General features: G+C 34.8%; 1 protein-coding gene across 5 annotated transcripts in view; it reads right to left on the bottom strand.

The window, feature by feature from the left end:
- The window catches only part of KATNAL1 (katanin catalytic subunit A1 like 1), a 264986-nt gene that overhangs the window by 15140 nt on the left and 224435 nt on the right, over nucleotides 1-25411 (bottom strand). For all 5 annotated transcript variants that reach the window (XM_074216118.1, XM_074216117.1, XM_074216119.1 and 2 more), the window contains 5 exons: nucleotides 22704-22831; nucleotides 22210-22315; nucleotides 11824-11982; nucleotides 10500-10626; nucleotides 9265-9399 (listed from right to left, as the gene is read on the bottom strand). In XM_074216118.1, the coding sequence (XP_074072219.1) occupies nucleotides 9265-9399; nucleotides 10500-10626; nucleotides 11824-11982; nucleotides 22210-22315; nucleotides 22704-22831 (655 nt within the window). The remainder of the gene's footprint in view (nucleotides 1-9264; nucleotides 9400-10499; nucleotides 10627-11823; nucleotides 11983-22209; nucleotides 22316-22703; nucleotides 22832-25411) is intronic.

Raw genomic sequence — 25411 nt, 5'->3', positions numbered from 1 at the left:
GAGAGGCTTGAGGCAGGCTCTGGTCATGGACCAGGTGGGAGGTGATAAAGGCCTGCAGGAGTGGTGGCCATGTCAGAGGAGAGGAGGCGACATGTTCAAGAGATGTTACAAAGGTGAACCTGACGAGCCTTGACAACAGACTGAAAGAGGGTGAGGAGAGTGCAGACCTCAATAATAATAGAAAAGTTGGGAGTCAGAGGAGGTTTAGGGAGAACAATCATGAGTTGAAGATGTCTCCTGGACACCCAGTTTAAGATGTTTGAAAAACAGATGGGAGACGCAAGATTGCAAATCAACAGAAAGATTATGACAGCAAAGGTTTTGATTGGAGAATCATCAGCACAGAGATAATTAAACCCATGGGAACTAGAGATCATCAAATGAAGTAGCATAAAAGAAAAGAGGGTCCATTACAGAACTCTGAGGGACATCTATGATTAAAGGGTGTGATCTGAATGAGACTCTAGCAAAGGAAAAAGACAAGGAATAGAAAGGTTGATAGACATGAGAGAACCAAGGAAAAGTGGTATCCCAAAATCCTAGAGAAAAAAAAAGAGTAGCATTGGGGAAGAAAGAGTGATCAAAAGTGTCCTGGGGAGGGGGGGGGGGGGCAACTGAGTGGTGCAGTGGATGGAGCACCAGCCCTGGAATCAAGAGGACCTGAGTTCAGGTCCAGACTCAGACACTTAGTGGTTACCTGACTGTGTGACTTGGATAAATCATTTAACCCCATTGCCTTGCAAAAAAAAAAAAGTGTCCAAGATTACAGATAGGTCAGGGAGAATAACAGTTGATTGGATTTGGCAACCAAGAGATCACTGGTAACTTTGGAGAGGGTTTTGATGGGATAATAAATAGAAAGCCAGATTGTAAGGAATGAAGAGAGAAAACTCTTTAGAGGACTTTAGCCACAAAGGGCAGAAGATATATAATAGCAGGGATGACAGGATCAAGAATGAGTTTTTTTGATTATGGGAGAAACATGGGCAGGTTTCTAGGCAATAGGAAATGAACTAGTAGAGAAGGAGAAACTGAAAATAAGTGATAGTGAGGGGATGGCAGAGAGAGCAATCTGCTAGAGGTGATGGGGTGAAATGGGATAACGAACAGGTAGAAATAATTTAACCGTGGTATGGAGGAAGGCTATTTCATCATGTGAAACAGGTGGAGGAGGAGATAGTGGCAAAAGAAATCTGAGTGATAGAAAATGGGGAAGAGGGTAAAAGAGGAAGTTCAAGGTGAATGGCCTCAATGTGAGAAAACTTAAAAGAAACTGGGTTGGGTTTTTTAAAAGAATTTTCAAACTATCTACAAAACTATAAATATTAGAAAATATAAGAAATGTTCATTAGACTTTTGGAGAGCAATGAAAATAGTAAAACTAGGCAATATAAAATCTTTTATTCAAGTCTCATTCTTTTTAACATATCTACAATATGAAATACTATTGACTACTCCTTCCTTTCTTAGCTTTCATGATACTGCTCTCCCCTGATCTGTCTACCATTCCTTCTCAGTCTCCTTTGCTGGATACAACCCATCCTCTAACTGTGAGTTTCCCCCAAAGTTCTGACTTAGGGTATCTTTCTCTATATTCTTTCTCTTTCTAATCCATTATTTTATCCATGTCAATTCTCTCTCCACTGATGAAAATCATGATCTCTGTGTTGTGACATAGATGGCTGCCTGAGAATCTAAAGCCAAGAAAATCACTTGGCAGCTAATCTTTTGGTAATAAGCTTTTCAGAGTTTGGTCTGGTCCCTATATGAGACATACATAGTTCATCAACAGGATTTATAATCAAACACTTTCAATTTTATAGGATCTAAAGAGTTCTACTTCTTTTTAGGAAAAGAGTTCTCTCTTTTGTACCATTTGCTCCAATGTAGATATAGCCAAAAGAATTACAGTAAACAAATATGTATTAAATGTTAATATGGGTCAGTTATTCTACTAAGCCCCAATTAAACAAAGGATAAAAACAGTCTCTCTTCTCAAAGAGCTCATATCTTATTGGGAGAGCTGAGACTTAAAAAATAGGTACAAATACGATATATATACACAGAGTAGATAGAAAGTAACCTGAAAGAGAAGGTTTTGGTGGTTGAGGAAAGGTTTGCTGTAGAGGATGGCACTGGAGGTAAAGACTCTAAGGAACTAAAAGTTACCTGAGGCAGGGCTTTAAAGGAGGCATAACAGGACATGTCAGAAAATTGACAAGAGGAAACAATTCAGTTTCATGTGTATTTATGGCATTGCCACAGTTACTGCAGTCACAACTACTGAAGACCTAGAAAACAAAATTCTTACCACTAAAATCCTTGGTCCTGCCACACTAGTCAACATCAAAAACTTACATGATTTTGTTAGTGGAAATGACATTTTAAAAGATACATTATCCTCTGCTATTAACTACAGCCAAAGAACCTTCAGGCTTTTCCAGCTGAATTCAATTTTTCTATTGACTTATCCATTATAGTGGGAGTTTCATGAGGGCAGGGTCTGCCTCTGCTTTTCTGTTGACATTCCTAATGTTGAGCACCAATACTCTGCACAGACTAAGAATTTAATAAATGGCTTTTAATTCATTCAATCAATATTTCTTTTTTTCTAGAAAAACAGCATTACAAGTTGGTTAAGGTAAAGTTTCCTAGGAAAGATGATTCAGAGATCTGTGTCCCTGTAGCAATATTAAGTCCATATAGGAGCTATCCTCCTTATGGCACTGCCATAGTCACAGGGCACAGCAATAAAATACTCCAGAAATTTCACACTCAAGTGTAAAAATGGTCTGTAGTCTTCTTTCAATGATAATTAAGATCCAATTGTAAAACTACTTCCCACTTTAAAATTAATTCACAAACATATGTCTATATTGTGCCCACCCTGCAGAGGGCACAAAGAACAGCCCTTGTCTTCAAGGAGTGCACAATGTAGTATCAAAGAGGGTCCAAACAAATGCTCTGAGAAATCTGAGAGTTCACTACTTTTGTAAAAGTTGCAGTAGCTCCAGAAGTCTCTCAGAAGGCCACCTCAGTAGACAGCCACATCCATCCAAACAATTCAATTTGAATGCCCTCAGTCTGGTAGTACTGCAAAGATGTGTATGAAGTTGGGTGATTGTAAATTACATTTCTAACTGATCATAATAACAGAAAAGACTGAAGCTATAGAAAAGTTTTGAGAGAAGCATGCTATATTTTTATATACTTCCTTTACACATTAATTCATTCAAAGACTCTAGTATATAATTAAGATTCTAATGCATTTAATTTGTACACATGGGTCTATCAATGTTTCCTAGGAGTCTGCAAGTGTGGAACCTCTCACTTTTATACAAATGTTTAATAAAACTCATAGGTGCATGTGTAAAGGCTCTACAAATATAATACGATGATTCACATTTAGCTATTTCAATTATAAAGATACAAAGTTTTAATTAACATATATGCTTATTGATAATTGGTATTTATACAGCAAAAACAAATTAACATATCAACAAATTATTACATGCAAGTCTGCTCAATACTGTAAGTGAATACACAGGCAAGCCCAAGGTGCCTACCTTCAAGAAGCTTACAAGTTAGGAGGACAAAATTAACATAGGAAAATAAGGGATGGGGGAAGCAATGCTAAACACATGGCACTATTAGAGCAACAGAAATTCAAAAAAAATAACAGCATCACTAAAGCAAACTCAGATTTCAGGGAGAAGATGAGACAGACTAAGCTTTGATTTAGATAGGTAGAGGGGAAGAGAGAGAAAGGAAAAAGTTATGGAGGCAGAAAGGAGGGGAGTGTGTGAAGAGGGGTTAAGGGTTGAGGAGATCTGGGAAATGCAAGTGTGGTGAGACAAGATTATTCAGAATCTTGAATGCAATGTAGAAGAGTTTGGATATCTGAAGCAATAAGAAATCAATGAAAAGTTTTCACACAGGAAAGTGACTTAGTATTTTAGGAGAAAACGTAGAAATGGTAGAAATGGTAGAAAAGGAGAAAAGGTAGAAATGATAAAAGGAGATAAAACTCCTGTAAACAAGTAGGTTATAAAGGAGCCTGATGCAGTTACTCAAGTATGAGGTAATAAAGGCCTAGACTAGGTTTTAGTACCTGGGGCAATCCAGAGAAAAAAAGCAAGTCATCTTAACTTGTAAAGCTGGAATAGTGAAAATTAAAAGTTTATTTTATTTCTATATTCAATATTTTGGCATATGTTGACTTTTCTTTTTGCCATACTTGAATTTTTCTCTTCTGGAAATTTTCATTAATTTTTCTGGATAAAATGGTCCTCCTTGTTTTTGTTTCCTTCCAGATCCTTCCCCTTTCCATATTTTTAATCCCTACTTTCATTAACTAACACTTTCCCCTTCTTTCAGTCTCCATTTTTTATGGTCTCTTTTCCCATAAGATTACCTTCTAGTATCTATTCATCATTTCCTTTATATCAACTTGTGTTCCATGTACTTCCTTCTCTTTCATCTTTCTTCCCTATAGAATTGCAAAATCTCAAGGTTGTTAAGGATCTTTAGAGTCCAGTGATTCCAATAAGATGCTGAACAATGTTCTTCTTAAAATGCCTGACCAGGATTCCCCTAATATTTGGTTGAGACCTCCAATCAAGGAGGCCACCACACATATATAAAGCTCTAAGACTTAGTTTTTAGGGGTAGTGAGGTGGCACAGTGGATAGAGCACTGGCCCTAGAGGACCTGAGTTCAAATCCAGCCTCAGACACGTAAAAATTGCCTAGCTAGGTGACCTTGGACAAGTCACTTAATCCCATTGCCTTGCAAAAACAAACAAAAACAAGATGAAGTTTTTCCTAGCATCAATCCCAAATTTATTTTTCAACTTCTACCACAAGCAGTTCCCTCCCCACCCTACCCCCAACCCTCTGGGAACAAGCAAAGAAAACTAATTCCTTTTATTCGTGACAGCACTTCAGTCACTTGAAGACAGCTATCATCATCTACCTCCTGAACCTTTTTTAAAAAGTTTATTTATTTTCATCCATATGCACATGTATATCTTATAGTTACAAAATTTCCTTCCATCCTCCCTTCCCACCCACCCCCTCCCCTCAGTGGTAAACAGTCAGTTTAGCATTATACATACATATTTTGATAAACATGTTTATAGATTAGTAATTTTTTATATGAGGAATTAAGATAAAGGGAAAGAGATACATAAGAGATAATTTTTATAAAGTGTTCATCAGATTCTGAAAGGTTGTTTTGTGTGTGTGTGTGTGTGTGTGTGTTTGTTTGTTTTGTTATTCTTCCTTTGGATGGGGAAAATATAGTCCATAGCAAGTCTAATACAGTAGTCTTCACTCTCTGCTCCTAAACTTTCAAATATATCTTCATGGTGCATGTACTCAAGGTCCTTCATCATCCTAGTTACTGTTCCTGGACTGTATTATCCCCTGGATAATCTAGATTATCTGTGTTTTTCCTAAAATGTGATACCCAACCAAGAATACTGCTCCAGGAGTGGTCTGATATAGGACTATTACTGCCTTTCTAGTCCTAAACACTCTTTATGCAGCCTAAAATTGCATTTATTTTTTTGGCTGAAATATTACAGTCCATTAAAGTCCACCAATATTATGGTCCACCAAAACCTTTTAAGATAAACTGCTGCCTCTGTCTCCCATCTTATATTTATGACATTGGGGGGTGGGGGAAGATTAATCCATGTACAAGACTTTAACATTTATTCTAATTAAATTTCATCTTGTTTCTGCATCTTCAGATTTTTCTGGAACAAATTCTGTCTACCACGATGTTGACATGTCCCCTACACCTTTATCTATATCACTGATAAAACTATCTGCATAAGGCCAAGCACAAGACTCAGGAACACTCCATTAGATATCCCTTTACAAAATGACAGCAAACTGTGACTGCTGGATCTGTCATTCAAACAGTTCTGAATGCAACTAATCATCTTTTTCAGAATAACATCATATAAATGTTATCAAGCAAATGGATAAAATCCAGGAATACAACAGCATTTATATGATCTTCTAAACCATTAAGCCTGTAAAATAAAGAAATAATACTCTGTCATGACCTATTCTTAATGAAACCAATTTATAGTTTTTGGTGATCATAGATGTTCATTACTATTTAAAGAAGGATAGTTATTATAGAGAAAGTGTACAGGAACCAGAATGATGAAGAGCTGCAAGTTCATCCCTCATGACAGCAAATGAAGGGCCTAGAAATATTTATTCTAAAAAAGAGAAGATTCAAAGGAGTAGAGAGATGGGGACATGATAGGTATATTAAAAGGTGTTACACATAAGGGAAACAGTCTTCTTTTTGACTCCCCAAAAGCACCTAGACACACTTTGAGAACTGCTATTTTAAAAGAAAAATTTTCAAACATTTTTCAAATGAAATTCTTAAGTCTGTATAGCTATAAAGCTATAATGATTCAAATCTTGTGATCAGCTGAAATGAACTTCAAATACACTCCTTAAAAGAATACATGCATACAAATATATCTATTGGTCAACTAAATGTCAAGTAGTTAATAAGCATATATATTAAGCACTTACTACATGCCAGTCACTGTCCTAAGTACTAGGGATACAAGAAAGAGATCTCCAAACTTTGCCCTCCCAAAAAATCAAAAACTGGTCCCTGCTCTCAAGGAACCTACTGTCTAATAGTAAATGTAATTTCTTTGTTTCCAAAGGCACTGGCACTCTAAGTTCCTTCTTCTGTACAATGAAGATAGTATTGCTTTTCCCTAGCATCTAAGATTCTCTCAGCTGTTCATAAAATTGTCAGTACCAACTACATCCAATATTTTCTCTTCCAGTTGCTTTTTAGTTTTACCACTATAGTGAACTGAAGTTTCAAATTCTAAAAGTATGTATTTTTCCAGGTAGATTTTTTTAAAAATCAACTCAACTCTGCTACTAGGAGTTGCTGTGACATAATTTTAAAATCATAGCTATAAAAACAGAAACAATAATTACAAAGACATTTATATAACAATTTAAGGTTTGCAAAGCACTTTAGAAATAATTTATTTTATCATCAATTCTGGAAGGTGGGTACAATTATCATGCCTGTTTTATATAACAATGAGACAGATGGGGTTCAATGTCTTTTCCAGGATCACACCAGTTCATAAATGTTTACGGCTAGATTAGACATCAGATTTTTCTAATTCCATGTCTAGTACTCTATCCCTTGAGTCAAATAGCTATTTCTACCAGAAATATCTGAATATTTAAAACAAAAATAAAGCAATAAAATTTTGTTACAAATGTCTAAAACAGGGTTGTTTAACCTTACTTTTAAAAGTTTTTCACTGAAACAATAGACAAGATATTTTGATTTGACATTTTAGTGAGGGCTGTATGGTAGGCTGGATTTCATTTACTGAGCCCTTTAGCAAACCCAAAGGTTTACGAAACACCCCCCCCCAAAGGGGGCTGCATAAAATTGCACTGTGGGTCACATGAGACATGGGTCTCATTTAGGACAGCACTGACTAAAATATAATCAGGTACACAATAAAGCAATGTGCAGTTCTGACCACTATATCAACGTAAACAGCAAATCTAGATTCAGATATTTCACTGGGTGACCCTGAAAAGTCACTTACCTTCTCCTGGCCTCAATTTCCTCATCTGTAAAAATGGATACAATAATAGTACCTATTTTCATAAAGTTTTCTGAGGATCAAATGATACAACATGAGAAGTGTTTCAAAGAGCTCTATAAATGCTAGGTCATAATAGTTATTCTATTCCTTTCACAAATCAGAGGATGAGTCAAGTATTATACTACTTCAAGAGAAAGTCAAAGCCACACAAATTTCAAATGTCAAGAATAAATGAAATTAACTAGATTAATGAACTAGAAAAAAGAAAAGATGATATGACTATATCTTTAAGTTGGAAAGCAAAGAGTTCTGTTCTAAAATTCTAAAGTTGTAATAAAATTAAGTAAATAGCAAAAACAATAATTAAGTTTCAAAGTTCAAAAAATGAGATGAGAATTTCAACATGTGTATGATGAAACTACATTTTCCACAACAACATATTCCAGTTGAGTGAATGTCCATCAGGGAATGGCTGAACAAATTGTGGCCAATGTATGTTATGGAACATATTGTTCTATTAGAAACCAAGAGGGATGGGATTTCAGAGAAGACTGGAAAGACTTGCATGAACTGATGCTGAGTGAGATGAGCAGAACCAGAAGAACACTGTATACCCTAACAGCAACATGGGGATGATGATCAACCTTAATGGATTTGCTCATTCCATCAGTGTGATAATCAGGGACAATTTTAGAGTATCTGCAATGGAGAATACCATCTGTATCCAGAAAAAGAACTGTGGAGTTTAAACAAAGACCAAAATCTATTACCTTCAATTTTTTTTAAGTATCTTATGTACTACATAATTTTGCTATCTCAAATATTTTATTTTCTCCCCAAGGATATGATTTCAGGGGGCAGATAGGTGACACAGTGATATAGAGCACCAGCCCTGAAGTCAGGAGGACCTGAGTTCAAATCTGGCCTCAGACACTTAATTACCTAGCTGTGTGACCCTGGGCAAGTCATTTAACTCCACTGCCTTGTTATTAAAAAAAAAAGGATATGATTTCTCTCTCAACACATTCAATTTCTTTTTTTAGTTTTTGCTAGGCAATGGGGTTAAGTGGCTTGCCCAAGGCCACACAGCTAGGCAATTATTAAGTGTCTGAGGTCGGATTTGAACTCAGGTACTCCTGACTCCAGGGCTGGTGCTCTGTCCACTGAGCCACCTAGCCACCCCAACACATTCAATTTCAATCAACGTTTAGCATGGAAACAATGCAAAAAACTGCCTTTTGTTGGGGGGGGAATTGCAAAATTCAAAACCTTACAAAAAACAATAGGTGGAAACTACTATTGTGTATATAATTGGAAAACAAAATATTAATAAAAAACAGCATATTTCATAAAACATTATAAAAATGTATAATTATCGCTCAAATGAAGTTCAAAGAAAATCTTCAAGGACTAAATATTAAATGTGAAATTGTTTGCCAAGTACATTAATATCATAATTGTCCTAAAATGTAAGAATTTGCTTTAAAATGTTCAACACAGTAAGTTCCATGATATAACACAATAAAGTTATATAGAACTAATATTAGAAATGAAGAAAAATAAAGAGATGCTATAATATCAAAGCTGCAAGAAATAACACTGAAGGCTTAAAGCATAATAAAAGATAGAAATCACACCTGTTGGTAGGGGTATATAAATTCTTTTTTCTAATCTCCTTCGCAAAGCTTCATCAATGTCCCATGGGAAATTGGTGGCAGCCAATACCATAACCATTTTAGAAGGGTCATCATTTTCTAGAGCTCCTCCAACCCCTGTTGCATTTTTTTTTCAAAAGAAAAGTTTAAAAAATTTTAGTAACCTAACAAAAATAAAATAGTATTTTCATTTTATCCTTTATCATTTGTATTGTAAAACACTAGGATAGAATTCCAGTGTAATGCTGAACAGAACCATATATATATAAAGATATCCTGCTTGTATCAGTTACTTATAACGAATAAAGATGCAATCTGTTATCATAAGATTCTCATATTGGAAGAAAAAGTGCAGTATCATTTATATTTTCTTCATAGTAAATGTTAACCAGAAGAAAAGAGGTAGGGAATGGAAAGTGATAGACAAGGGAAATGTTCTAAATGTTTCTATTTCTTCTTCTTTCTTTTTTCCTTTTTTTTTTTTTTTTGGTCAGGAAACTGACCAAATTTCTTAATGACTCTTAAAAGCTTAAAATATTAGAAATGACCCTAATGTTTCTTCATTAATTGAAAGATCATGTCATTTTCTGGCATGCTAATTATAATGTTTGATTTTCCTGAATGAGATTTTTTTAAGAAAATAGCTTTAATACTAAGCAAGACTGTCCAGAAAATGTACAATCAAAACTCAAAATAACTATGTGTTTATTAAGCTTCTAACTTCCCTGGAAACTACAAATAGTAAAATAGTACAACAGGGTTTTTTAATTCACCACTCTCCAATTCACCTGCTCAATAAAAGACTAAATCAATTTACAGCTGGCAATTTTTTTTAAAATTGAAAAAACTCCCAATGTGGTTTGGGCTCTACCACTGTACCATCTGCTACCAGCATGAACCATGCCAGGGCAAAAGAGAGAGCAGCTGTATTGATTTTAAAGAAAAAATATATCCTAGGTCTTTATTTCCTTAAACATCTGAACAAGGAGGAAATAATAAGCTTTTTGTGGACAAGGACCAAGTCTTAAACTTCTGTATACTTTCTAGAGCCCAATAGTGCAAACAACACAGAGGATATATAAATGAGTACTTGCTTGTATAGTTACTTAACAATGCTCTTTGGACAGTATTTCAACAATAAAAATAAAAGCTGCCTTCACCATAAAATCTAAGAAGAAAACAGCTTAGACTTAAGAAAGTACTTAAATATTAATTACCATCCATCTGAATGAGTAGTTCAGATTTGACTCTTCGACTTGCCTCATGTTCATCTGAAGTGCCTCTGCGGCTACAGATGGAATCAATCTCATCAATGAAGATTGTTGTAGGAGCATAAAATCTAGCCTTTGAAAAAATATTTTTTTAAATTGTTGTAGAAAGGACAGATGAAAACATTTTAGAACTTAAAAATTGGAGGTAGGGAGGGGGAAAAGTTCAGGAATAGTTTTTTTCATAGCTCTTCAGTTCCTGGAGAAGGTGGATTAAATATACTCCCTACTGTGATGTTTTTAATGTCATACTGCATGGTATGCACTAACTATTAATACTGGAAAATGACAATTTCTGAAATTAAAGTTATGTTGTAAACCTTTAAAATAAAATGTAATTTACTTTTTAAAAAGTATTTTTTAAAATCTTTGTTGTTATGTAAAAAGGGTCAAAGTTATAAATTTTTAGTAATTTTATGAATTTTAAAAAATAATTATTCTGATCATAGAAAAGAAACAGATTTAAAGTTGAAAGGAATCTTAGAGGTCATCAAGTTGAACCCTTTCATTTTACAAATTAGAAAACTGAGGACCACAATGTTGTTAAGTGATTTGCCCAGGGTCACAAACTAGTAAGAATCTGAAGCAAGATTTAAACCTAGGTCTTGGTGACTTCAAGTACACTAAGCCAGGTGCCCCTCCAACAATAGCATCCCTAAAGCAGCAGAAGTAAAAAATTGTAGTCATACATCTACTAGGCAAATAACAAACAAGAGCTCTTCTCAGCCTGCACTAGATAGAAAGCAGGGAAAAGAGCACTTGTCTGGAGAGTCAGAAAAACTGTCCACATCCTACTGCTACCATTTACTCCCTGGGCATGAACCTCAACATTGCCTAGCCGTATGGCTTCGGGCAAGTCACTTAATCCCACTGCCTTAAATAATTTTTTTAAAAGAATAGAGAAAATACTTACCCTAGCTCTCTCATAATGTTGTTGTAGGCATCAAAAGAGATAGGGTATATAAAAGCATTTTTTAAAACTGTAAAATGCTAATATAAATGTAAAATGACATTTGGATTTTTGTTTGTTTTTTTATTATCAAAAGTTGTCTTTTTTAAGATGGAATATGAGGGTACAATACATTACTCTCCACCTCAGATGCAATCATTGAACTATAACTTCACTTGATATTCTTTAAAGTGATTAATATTAATGATGGAATTCATCTGTGAAGAAGTTGGGGAGACAAATTTTAGAAAGAATAAAATTTAAAACTGGCTATCATTCTCAGCAACATATATGACACAAATCTGAAAATATCACTCTACTCACCATTTCAAACAACAGGCGGACTAACTTCTCAGATTCACCCCTATATTTAGATGTCAGAGTGGAGGAGGAAACATTGAAGAATGTTGTACCACATTCAGTGGCAACAGCTTTTGCAAGCATAGTTTTACCAGTGCCAGGGGGGCCGACCATCAACACACCCTAAAATTCCATAGGAAGTATTATTATTATTATTATTATTATTATTATTATTATTATTATTACTCACACCATAAAACGCCTGATGACAGTACTACCAATAATTTATTTTATATAATTTTTCAGTAATTTTCACAGCATAATAATAAATACAATAATTTCCATCATTTTATAGAAAAAAGAAATGGAAGAGATTATAAAATTTCCTCTCAATCACAAAGAGAATGAAAGATAATAAGGGATGTACATTGTGAGGAATTTGCCCATCTCTACTAAATGTGCAGATAGCTCCCCTAGAATGAACAGTCCAAATGTACTAAAAGGTACAGAAGACAGAGTGCAAAACTTGGGAGTCAGGAGTCATCTTTCTGAGTTAAAATCCAGTCTCAGGGATTTATTTGTTGTGTGATCCTGGGCAAGTCACTAAAACTTGTTTCCCATAGTTTTCCCCTTTGTAAAATGAACTAGAAAAGGAAATAGCAAACCTCAAATGGCATGAAGAGTTAGAAATAACTAAACAACAAAAATAACCTTCCATTCCTAAGTACTACTTATCAATGATTATTGTTTAATAATTTAGTGAAAATAATCAGACTATTTCAACTATATATATTTCAGAATTATGCATTTCCACTAATATATTAAGGGTCTATCCCTTTTGGAAGAAAGAAAACATATTGTCCACAATGTTCATATTACATAAAGCTTCTTTTAAAATACAAACTCTTTTATGAACTTTAAAGGCATCAGTAAGGGAAAATTATTCTGTATTTCAAACATAATCAAAATAGTTTTAATTTTATTACAATATAATATGCTAGAAAATGAGTAACTTACATGAAAAACTACTAGCAATGAAAAAGCTATTAAATATAATCTCTACCACAAACAACATTTAGTTTATTTCTTACCTTTGAAAATTAACTATCTACTGAAATAAAAAAAAAAAACCTAGGAATACAATTGTTTAAAACTTTTGCCCCCTACTTGCTCATTCCATCAGTGCAACAATCAGGGACAATTTGGAGCTGTCTGCAATGGAGAATACCATCTGTATTCAGATAAAGAACTGTGGAGTTTGAACAAAGTTCAAGGACCATTCCCTTTAATTTAGGGGAAAAAAACTTATTGTCTGATCTTGTTATCTCTTAACTTTATGTTTCTTCCTTAAGGATATGATTTCTCTCTCATCACACTGAATCTGGATCAAAGACTGACAAATTGCTTTCTGTGGGGGGTGGGGGAGGGAAGTAAGATTAGGGGGAAAATAGTAAAACTATAAATAAAATCTTTAATTAAAAAAAAAACTTTTATCCCCTCTGGGATTTTCAACAACAGTTTACTAATTCTTTAAATTTGATTTTGATGTTGTTATTTCTGTCATACACTTCTTGATTAGGAATATGCTTATTGTTAGTTGACAAGTGAAATTTCAGTGATCTATGCCTTTTTTTTTTATTTACTACCAAGCTTCTTTCAGAATAGTTTGGATTTTGTTTGAAAGTCATACCAAAGTGGAAAATATGTTAAATGTGATTGTACTGTGTAATCTCTACCAATTACTTGATAGTAGGGAAGGAGGAGGGAAAGGAGAGAAGTAAAAAAAATCTGGAACTCAAAACCTTACAGAAAGATGAATGCTGAAAACTATCTTTGCATGTAATTGGAAAAAATAAAATAACATTAAAAAAAAAGTCATATCAAGGCAAAATTTCCATTTCAGTAAATTTGAGGTGTTTAAACTCTTCCCCCTTCCCCATAATGGAATCTGGTTGAATTGATTGCTGCTCTAATTTTTGAACATAAGCTAGGGTTTAGAAATACTAGTTTTCATGCAAAGATTTCATCAAAGTGTGGTTTATTAGAAAAGATTTGAAGATAGAAGATAACTGGTAAACTATATCTCTGATCTGAACAATGTGATTCTTGGCAAAAAAAAAAAAAAAGGCTTCTCTGAATGTCAATTTCCTCAATGGTAGGTTGTTTGAAGATCAAATAGGATTACAAATATACAGTTCTTTGCCAAACTTATCAGCTATATTATAGTAAGTACTATTTCTACATGATAGCTAAGTTATCAAGAGTTTCCTGATTCTGAATACTAATAAAGAACTGTACAGACACAAATAACTAAATTCAGTTATAATCAAGTCAACAAATACAAAACATATTTCCACAACTCTCCCTTTTCAAAGTTTTCATTTATTTTGTCATTTAAATTTTATTTTTAACTATGAACTTGACAAATATCCACAAACATGAATATTTCAATATATAATCCTTCAAATTCTTTCTATTAGTATATATATATATATATATATATATATATATATATATATCATTAAGAGAACCTAGAAAAATGGTTAATTTATCTTTTTAAACTGTAAAAGTATCCTAAATTGAGAATGTTTTTCACCCATCATAGGTATAGTTTAGTATTTATAGATTTTGATATTCAAAGAAAATTCCTAAAACTTAGCCCTCACAAATAGGACTTACTGTGCTAGGAAGCAATTCAAAACAATGGTTCCTCATACCCAATGCATTTCATGTGCTACCTTCTGAATACAATTCAAATGTTTTCTTCATCAATTATTATTTGGAACCTTTTATGAATTATGCAAATTAAAATGAACATATTCCTAAAGAAAATCAGGACAGAACTAAGAAACAGGGGGAACTTTCTATTAGCTAGAAGGATGTAGTCATTTCAAAGATGATTATTCTATCAATTTAGATAATTCCCCAATCCACTTATTTTGACCTGACCCATCATCTGAGTTTCATTCCCACATTTCCAACAGCCTGCCAGGAATGTCTACTTCCAGGCCAACAACCCATTTTCCTACTCAGATTCATCACATAAAAACAAATTCATCATCTTCCCAGTCTGGTTCCCTTCAAGGGTCCAAATAATTTCTCCCTTTGAGTCTCCAATTTCTATTAATGGCATCATGAGTTTTCCAGGCATCCTTTTTAGTTGTCTCTGTCTTCGCTATCCTAAATTCCCTCCATCTAATCATTGCCAGAGAACTTTCAGTTCCATTCTGTCATTACCTTATACACACACTATAAATACATACATATATATATAATATATATATATATTATTCCTAGCTGCCCTCCCCAATTTCCAGTATCTTCTCCATCTGATCTGTACTTGACACTACAAATTAATCTTCTTAGATCATCCGCATATTTTTTCTAACTCTGTAAAATACTTTTTGGTAGTTTGGTATGGCATTGAATAATTAATTTAATTTGGGTAGAATGTCATATATTAGTTTGGCCTACTCATGAGCAATTGACAGTTTCCATTGTTTAGCTCTGACTTTATTTATGTGAAAACAATGGTGCATACCACTCCTCTCAGCAATTTAATGATCAAGGACAACCCTAACAGACCTGTTATGGAAAATGCCATCCATCTACACCAAGAGAAAAAATTATGGTTTTTCATTTTTTAAAGTTTCTCTTATGATTTTTCTTTTTTTCTCTTGGTTTTTTTCCCTCCTTAGTTCTAATTCTTTTTTCACAACATGACTAATACGGAAATACATGACTGTATGAGATTGCTTGCTGCCATGGGGAAAGGGGAGGGAAAGGGAGGGCAGTAGAAAAATGTGCATCTCAAAAACCTGCAAAAGGATAAATGATGAAAACTATCTTTGCATGTAACTCAAAAAAGAGAGGAAAAAAAGAGGGGGAGGGGGAGAACGTTCTTCTGACCACACTCAAAGACATCCAATGGCTTCCCACTTCATGGGGAACAAACTCTTTAATCTGAAACAAAGACTATTTTTTTCCTTTTTTAAAAAAATCAAGGGTGGCCAGGTGGCGGAGTGAATAGAGCACCAGTATTGGAGTCAGGAGTACCTGGGTTCAAATCCGACCTCAGACACTTAATAATTACCTAGCCTTGGGCAAGCCACTTAACCCCACTGCCTTGAAAAATCTAAAAAAAAAAAATCTTGTTCTTGGAACCGTATCTGGCACAAAGTAGGCAATTAAAAATGCCTGTTGATTTGACTTGCCCTCAAACCCATGGTAGATTTCCATTTTCTTTTGGATACCATCTTCTACTTTTTCATTAAATGACCCCAAATAATTTTCCCAAACTCATCTCCCATAGCTAACCCTCTTCTCTACCCAAACATCTACTTGGGTTCCACATCCTTATCAAGTACTTTAATACCTCCATACCTCCACATGGTCTTTGGAACATTAATTTTATCCTCAGAAGTGCAAACCATTCTTCAAAGCTTAACCTAAATCATGCTATGAAGCCTCTCTCATTTGCTAAATTATTTTTAGCACTTATTGCCTGTCTACCCCATATGACATCTAATACCCTTGCTTTGTACTGTAGGCATTTGTGTATCTGACTTGATTACTCAAGTTGTCTTACAACCTGCCAAATAGAATAACACACACACACACACACACACACACACACACACACACACACACCCCCCAGAGGAAGAGATGAGTGACTAAATGGGGGTAAGCAAGAAAGGAATTTCATTGGTTGATTTAAATAAGTTTGAATTCATAATTCTGAGTATCTAAATTTTCCTTACATAATACTTAATAAAAAAACTTTTTCTTTCTATTTCCAATAATGATATAACAATGATTACAAAAGCCCTCCCCCATCCATTTTTTTCTTTTAAAATATTAAATGAAAAAAAGAAAATTGTAAACTATTTTCTGAGGATATTGCTTCTTTAATCATGCCAGTCAAACTGAAAGAACAAAAAATTCATAACCATTAGGCTACAGTAGTTGGCCCAAAACAGTGAAATGCTTCTTTTATTTCAAATTAATAAACCTCAATAGCTCTAGGAAAACAGGACAAATCTGAAAATCATAGACTAACTGGTCCCTCTGAGGAATAACAGATGGTATACAATGCTTTCCTATCATCTCGTAGTTAAATGAAAAAGTAGGGGATGGTATCCAAAAGAAAACTGAAATCTACTGTGGTTTGAGGGCAAGTCAAATGAACAGGCATTTTTAATTGCCTACTACGTGTCAGACACGCTTCTAAGAACAAGGACTTAAAAAAAAGGGAAAAAATAGTCCTTGTTTCAGATTAAAGAGTTTATTCCCCATGAAGTGGGAAGTCATTGAATGTCTTTGAGTAATAGAGCTCATTTTAAATCAAATACATGCCTATATACACACTATGGTCTTTTCTCATTATTCTATAATTACTCCAGTTATAACTTAATCTAAGTTTTATTTTATTTCCAGACTGAGTTGAAATGCTTCTAACTAGTCATGAATCTATCTTGAAATTATTGAGGCATCTTCTTCAGGATTTCAAGTCATCTTGAATGTCCTGTCAGAACCACTTCAGCTTTTCTCAGTAATTTGAGACTTTTTCATTGAGCCACAGGCAATCTAGCTATTTACCTATGCTGTTCTGAACTAAATAACAGTATTATTTCTGCTAATCTATTTTTCAGTTGCCTTTCCTTGTCTTGTAAAATGAACTCACTCTTCAAGTAAGTTGATACTCCTTACTATTTAAGGTGAGTTATTTTAATAAAGAGCTATATAAAATGAATGGCCAACAAAAGACATTTCCCAATGGATGAGTGATCAAAAGATATCAACAAAGATTTTACAAAAAAAGATTACAAACTTACAAATCAAGAAATATTATGTAGATAAAGACAGAGATAACACATTGAACAACGCACACACACATACTGTCAAAAACTAAAGACATTCAACAAAGGGAAGGTACTTGCTTTAAGTGGGAATCAGGAAATGCTTATTTTTTCCCCTTGGAAAATGTGAGATGTTAACTGGAACATGAAGTAAGTTAGAGGGGCCAAGAGATAGAGATGAGATGGGGAAGAATGAAATGAAAGGTATCAGTAATGGAATGTCTTCTGCAAAGAACCACAAAGAAGCCAATGTCAATGGATCCAGAGTTCATGGAAGGGAGTAAGCTAGAAGAAGATAGGAAAGGTATAAATGGCTTTAAGTGTCAAACAATCTAGGGGTGGCTAGGTGGTACAGTGGACAGAGCACCAGCCCTGGAGTCAGGAGTACCTGAGTTCAAATCCAACCTCAGACACTTAATAATGACCTAGCTGTGTGACCTTGGGCAAGCTACTTAACCCCATTTGCCTTGCAAAAAACATAAAAAGAAAAAAAAAATCAAACAATCTGTACCTGAAGGTAATTATGGAGCCACTGGAGTTTATTAACTGGAAGCTGGGAAGAAACAAAGTCAAATCTGGGTTTTAGAAAAATCAATTCAACTGGAGTAGGGAAAAACAGGCCAAGTAGAACCGTCAGCAAGTGACATTTCCAAGTATGAAGAGATGAGAACAAGAGTCAGAGAGAAAAGGGGGTGCATATCAGAGATACTGTTAAGGCAGAATCAACAAAACTTGGCAACAGATTTGATATGGGGAAATGAGAAACAGTGGAGAAGCTTCAGAGAATGGTCTCAATTTTTTTTTCAGTAAAATGTGAAGCAAAGTTCTCAGCTAAAAGGATAAGGTAAGGAAGAATTATATGAAGTTTTGAAGTGGGATAAAAATATTTTCCAAAGTCACTGTGGTGAGTGTTAGATGGTGCAGTGTATAGAGCAGTGGCCTTGGATTCAGGAGGACAGGACACTTAGCACTCACTAGCTATGAGACCCTGGGCAAGTCACTTAACCCTGACTACCTCGCATCCAGGGCCATCTCCAGTCATCCCAATTCATATCTGGCCATTAGACCCAGATGACTCTGGCAGAGAAAGTGAGGCTAGTGACTTAGCACATCCTCCCCCCCAATTCAATTCATGTGCTTGTCATGGCAGCACCTCCCTGATATTGTAGTCTTCTTCAAAAATGAAGGACAAACAGTAATCAATTAGGAAAGTGTAAAAACATTACAATGAGGACCTAGTAAACATAATTATAATGGACATAGCATGGTTTCATGACTTTCTTTAGCAAAATGTGAATAAAAGTGAAAGCAGCAGATGATTAGAGTAAACCAAGGCTGTACTTTGGCAGGAGAAAATCTTAGAGAGGAAAAAGAGGAAAAAAATCAATAGAAGAAGACAGTGTAGTTCTGAACAAGCTCACTAAGGAGTCAAAATGGGAAATAAAGGAGAATCTAGCTCTTTAGAGATGACAGCATGGAAAAAAATAAGCTCAAGGGAAAAGAGATTATTATTAAGTTATAGCAAAAGAAGAGCCTGAAGATGGCAATCTCCCACTATCGTTATTATTGTTATTGTTATTATTTTATTAATTAGGGGCATACATGAAAGCAAAACCAGTCTCACAAAGGATGACCAAGGAAGCTGTCATTAGGAGCTAATGAAAGGTTGAGAGATTCAAGATTAAGTTAAGGATGAAGAACCAGGGTAAAGGATGTGAGGCAGAGGAAAACATGAAACAACAATTGATTGTGATAATATAAGAGAATTTCAGAGTTTAGAATATTTATGGCAAGTCAAGAGTACAACCATTTCGGTGTGAAGCTGAGGTAGGGTAAAGAGTAAGTTGAGGAACTAGGAAGTTACAGTGTTTGAAGGAGTATCAAAATGTTGAAGTCCACTAAAATGACAGGAGGAGTTTGGGAGGAGAGGAAGATCATGAGCCAGAAACTGAACTCTACTGAGTATTTGGTAAATAGTTGCTATCAGAATCTTAAGTGGATGGCAAATATGGGTTGAGTGAACCTCAAGGGGAAAGAGATTATTAAATTATAGCAGAGGAAGAACCTGAAAATGGCAATCCCCCACAATGATGATGATGATGTTAGGGGCATAAATAAAAGCAAAATCAATCCTGCAAAGCTGTATTAGGAGCTAAGTCTTAGTGAGTTCAAGAAGTTGAAAGGAGTGAAAAAGGAAAAGGTTTAAGATGAAAGCAAATTTGTTACCTATGGATCAGGTACTACAAAGAAAACAATGGAAGGAATGGGTTTGAACCAGGACAATTGGGGTCTCCTTCAAGATGATAAGAGCATGAAGGAGCCCTATTCTGTTAATCATTGAGTATTGAGTCCGGAGGAGGGAACTCAGGCCGACATCAATATGATGCATAAGCTGGTTCGTTTATTGATCACAGGATACATACTTTTATACTCTACATTTAGGTAACCAATTACATAAGTGTTTTAGCAAGCATTTTTTCACATGCATACCTTGTGTATGTCTTAGGTGATTGTTTTGAGAACCAAACAGTGACTTGATAAACAAAGTGCAGAAGGTAATTATCTCAGAATGTGCTATCTATCTGGGCCTGGGAATGTACCTCCTTAGCTCAGACATGCAGCTACTCCCTTATCTAAGCTCTGAAGTACATCTTGCTGGTTAAAGCACATAACTATTTCTGTGTTAACCCTTCATAGCTCTTAGCCTGGAATACATATAACACAACACACTGAGGGTTGAGTTCAAGTAGCTTGTCATCATCCTCTGAGGTTCAGCCTTAGAGTGGAGTCACCTCTAGGCAGGAGTAGGAAGGTGAAGATCTTGGGTAGGGGGTAGAAAGTGGGAGAGATACTGGCAAAGTTCAAGTAAAAGATAGGTAGAAGTGAAGTAAAAGAAGAGTATAGGGGGTATTAGAAAGAAGCACAAATGGAATGGTGGGCCCAGAATGGCAATGATATCATTAAGTTCCCTTCTTTCTCTAACAAGAACTTCTCTTCTTACCCAGCAGATTTGGGAAGGGGACTGATAAGAAGAGAAATTTTAGGAAATCAAGAGAGAGTACCAAAAGGGCTGAAAAACCAGAGGACTCCAAATCACTATAAGAGAAATTTAAAGTCTATTTAGAGGTGTCATCTTTATTCTGTGCAAATTGGAAAGGATGACAAAAGACAGAAATAGAAAATATTGGAGGGGCAATAGAAAGACAAGAACAGAAATACACTGTTGATGGTACTATGAACTGGTCCCACTATTCCAGAAAACGATTTGAAATTATACATTAAAAAGTGACAAAATTGTTCACAGTCTTTGACTCAGAGATCCCACTGCTAAACATTATACTCCAAGAAAATCAAAAGCAGAAAGAACCCATATTTACAAAGAGATTCATTACATTTGTGGTAACAAAGAACTGAAAATAAAGTAGATACTGTTACCTTGTGGCACATAAATATAATAGAATAGTACTATACCATAAAAGATTATGAAACTAAAAAACACAGAAAAACATGGAAAGACATTAAATGATGCATAGTGAAATAGCAGAAAATGAAAAATTAAATATACAATGATTACAAGAATTTAAATTAAAAGAACAAAAATCCTGAACTCTCCGTACTTATAATAACCACACCTGGTCCTCAAAAAAGGCTTAGAAAATGCATCCTGCTCTTTTCTTTGTAGCAGTAACAGATCACTGCAATCTTGCATATGCTTTTAAATAGTTCATATACTGGTTTTGTTGAACTTTCTTTTTCAATTTCTGTTACTAGAAATGTTTCAATGCGTAGGAAAAGTGGAGAAAGATGAGAGAAATATACTTGGGAAATGAGAATACTATCCTCCACTATCCTTCCTACTCTCCCTCAGCTTCAATCATTCCTTCCCTGAATAAGCATGTCTATCTCTCTCCATCCTTAGAAAACTCACTTGATCCTTTGAGGTCAACCATTTATTGTCTTATTATATATCATTAGCCCATTTGTGACTAAACTCCTTAAAAATATTTTCTACATTAAGTACCTCCACTTCCTTTGCTCTCCCTTTCTTCTAAACCAGTAGTTTTAACCTAGGTTCCATATCCTTTATAGATAGATAGAAACATAGTTAATTTTACTTCAGTATAAATGGGTTTTTTAATAATCTTATGTATTTTATTTTATGCATTTAAAAATATTCTGGGAAAGGATGCATATACTTTACCAGACTGCCAAAAGGCTTCATAATACAAAATTGAACCTGTTCACTGCAAAGTTATCAATGATTTCTTCACTGCCAAATAAAATGGCCTTTTCTCAGTCCTCAGTCTTTCTGCAGCATTTAAAACTATTGATCACACTTTTCTCTTGGATATTCTCTCCTTTCTAGATTTTCATGACACTGCTCTCTCTGGTTCTCCTTCTGTTTGTCTATTCCCTCTCACTCTCATTTGTTGGCTATGGAAGGAAGGGAACTTCCTAATACCCCTGCTTTCTGAACTCATCATTGCATCATTTTGCCACCCAGTACCCACACCACACCTCCATAAAAAGAGAATTAATAGAACTCTCTCACCTTCCAAGGTCGTCTAATCCCTTTGAAAAAATCAGGCATCCACATTGGAAGAACAACAGCCTCTCTCAGTAATTTTTTTGCTTCTTCTAGATCTGCTATGTCATCCCTTTGAAAAAAATAGGAGAATTTGACAAAATATTTACAAATGTTTTAGTTTTCACAGTTATACTAATTTTATGTCTTTTCCCTTTTCTGTTATTCAGTTATACATATATATATATATGCCCATTTTAAAATTCTATTGTCTATACTAATATTTGGTAGAAAAACAATGAAAATATTTTGTAGATAAAGTCAATAGATAACAAAGTAATATTTATAATTGCACTAATTATAAGTACTACAAAAGTACTAGTAATGGTACATTCTATTTGCTATGAATTTAAAATCTGAAGCCTATTAAGCTTATAGACATGCTTTCTCACAAATATCAAATAATCCATAAAATTGGATCTAAGAGCAGAGCTTAAAATAGGTAAAAAAAATTTTCATACCAATGAATGCTAGGATTTCTAGATACTATGTCCCTTTCAAGAGCTTCAATTAGATCTTTATCATATCCAGCACCATCAAATTTTTGAATTTCCCCATCACCTGCACCATCTGGCAGATTCTTTCTTCCCTATGGAAAAAACGGGGGGAAAATTAAGTCAACAAAGAATTTATAGTTATTAAATAACAGGGTATATAATACTGAAACATAACCTATTTTGAACTCAATTCTATTACATTATAATTCATGCTCAACTTCCAAACAGTCATGATAAATTATTCAAGAAAAAGAGAAAAATTGAATTAATCTTATTAAGGACTTCTTCAGTCTTATATTCTTATAGAATCAAGGTTCCTTCCACCACTCCAGAGGTCTTTAGAAGCCTAGTTCTGGCTTTGCTGGAGCAGGGGGTTTTGATCACCCTCATAGTTGTGAGCGATCTGTGAACATATTCTATATCAATTTTGACAAGGAGAAAGCTGCCCAACTTTAAAGAACCAGCTGAAAATTTAGGAACTGGCTGCTGCATATTGGCCTTATCTATCCCACACACCACCATTCTAAGTGTAAATGGGTCCCCTGAACTCTTTTTGAGCTGCCACATTTTCCAGAAAAACTGGACTCAGAACATGTATGAGGTCCTGAATGTATCAACAAGGATGAAGCACCCATGAATCAACATAATTTGTTGTTTGCACCCCAAGCTAGACAACGTGTGCATCCTTGGAAGGTACCAGTCAGTCTACACTAAACTGGGAGACTGCCTGTGCAGCTGGGATTCTCACAGATGAACACACAGACCTATTTTCATAGTCTAGCGGTTCCCAAGGGAAAAGAATGAGACTTTTGCCCTCTTAATTATTCATGATTTCTTCTCCCCAACCACTCCCATTTAGATGGAGCTTTCTGTTTCTCCTCCTCTCTTTGTCACAGTTTCATAAATCTGGAAGCTTTGTTTGGGTTGGGAATCCCTCTGGCTTAGGATTTCACAAGCATGTTCATTTCTCTGACATCTGCCACTTACTAACTGTGTGGCTTTGGGCAGGTCACTTAACCCTCATTACCTCACATCCAGGGCCATCTCCAATTGTCCTGATTCATATTTGGCCACTGGACCCAGATAGCTCTGAAGAAGAAAGTGAGGCTGGTGATTTAGCACAGCACCCCTTCACTCAAATCCAATTCATGTGCTTGTCATGGCATTACCTCCCTTATATAGTGGTCTTCTTTGAAAAAATGAAGGATAAACATTATTAATAAATCTAACTGAAATGTAATATCTATGGACTTCTGATATTGTTTTTGGTTAACACTAGAAAAGAGCTACAAGCCCCTGGAAGCAAGAAAATGACCTCAAAATTTAGGGTAATGAATATCTTGGAATGCCCCTTGAGTCATGTCAAAAAGTTACCATACTGTTCCTGTAGAATTATGTTGTCAAAATTGCTTTTTCTAAAGTTATCTATTAAGTAAAAGCAAAATGGCATAACAAATGCTTTTTTTCAATAAATAATGGAGTTTTTTTAGTTACATACTGAATACTTAATTTTACTGCGTTCTGTAAGATTTAATAGAGTTTAAAAGAATTTAAAAGTATTGTACTTAATTCTCATACATAGCTCAAAATCTGGAACCATTTCAGTAGGCATAACTAAGTGCTTCCCTGGGATTTTAGTTCTTTGATTATTTTCTAAGGAAAGAAAATATTCAAAAGGACTCAACTATTCCATAATGTTTCAAATCTTAACAGAAAAAGAATTGCAATAGAGTAGGCACTCCACAAATACATCTTCTAAGATAAACAAGTCTGATCCTAATTGGTGAAAAGGGAATAAATTGCTCCCTTTGGAGAAATACTTCAGCTCTTTTTTCAAGTCACTAGGGTTTGATTTAGTAAATGACCTCTGCCAATACTAAACACCACCTTGGAGGCTAGAATCCAAAAGTGAGCAATTTACTGTTTTTCTGAATAATGCAACAGAATCAGGTCCAACATTAGCAAAGTTTCTTGTTTCCAAAGGTGACAGATGTTAACAATAAGTTAAAGAAATTTCAGCTATGCCCAAAGGGCAATTAGACTGTGCATACCTTTTGATCCAGCAATACGCTACTAGATCTATGTCCCAATAAGATCATAATAAAAGGAAAAGGACCAACTTATACAAAAATATTTATAGCAGCTCTTTTTTTTGAACTGGTAAAGAATTGGAAATTGGGGGAATGGTTGAACAAGTTGTGGCATATGGAAAGCAATGGAATACTATTATGCCATAAGAAATGATGAGTAGGTGGATTTCAGGAAAACCTGGATTTACATTAATTTATGCTAAATGAAGTAAGCAGAACCAAGAGAACACTGTACATAGTAACAGTAAGTGTGATGTACATAGTAACAGTAAGTGTCGACAGTAAGTCAACTATAATGGACTAAGCTCTTCTCAGCAACACAATGAGTCAAGACATTTCCAAAAGACTCAGGATAGAAAATGCTATCTACATCCAGAGAAAGAACTAAGGAATCTGAATACAGAGCAAAGAATATTGTTTTCATTCCTTAGTGGGTTTTCTTTTTTGTTCTGTTTCTTCTTTCACAACATGACTAATGTAGAAATATGTTTCCATGATTGCACATGTTTAACCTATATCAGCTGGGGGGGGAAGGAAAGAAGGAAGGGAGAATATTTTGGAACTCAAAATCGTATAAAAATG

Source organism: Macrotis lagotis, chromosome 1 (genome assembly GCF_037893015.1).
Source record: "Macrotis lagotis isolate mMagLag1 chromosome 1, bilby.v1.9.chrom.fasta, whole genome shotgun sequence".
NCBI classification, from domain to species: domain Eukaryota; kingdom Metazoa; phylum Chordata; class Mammalia; order Peramelemorphia; family Peramelidae; genus Macrotis; species Macrotis lagotis.
Note: the sequence above shows the minus strand (reverse complement) of the source record. Positions and strands in the feature narration are given on the sequence as shown.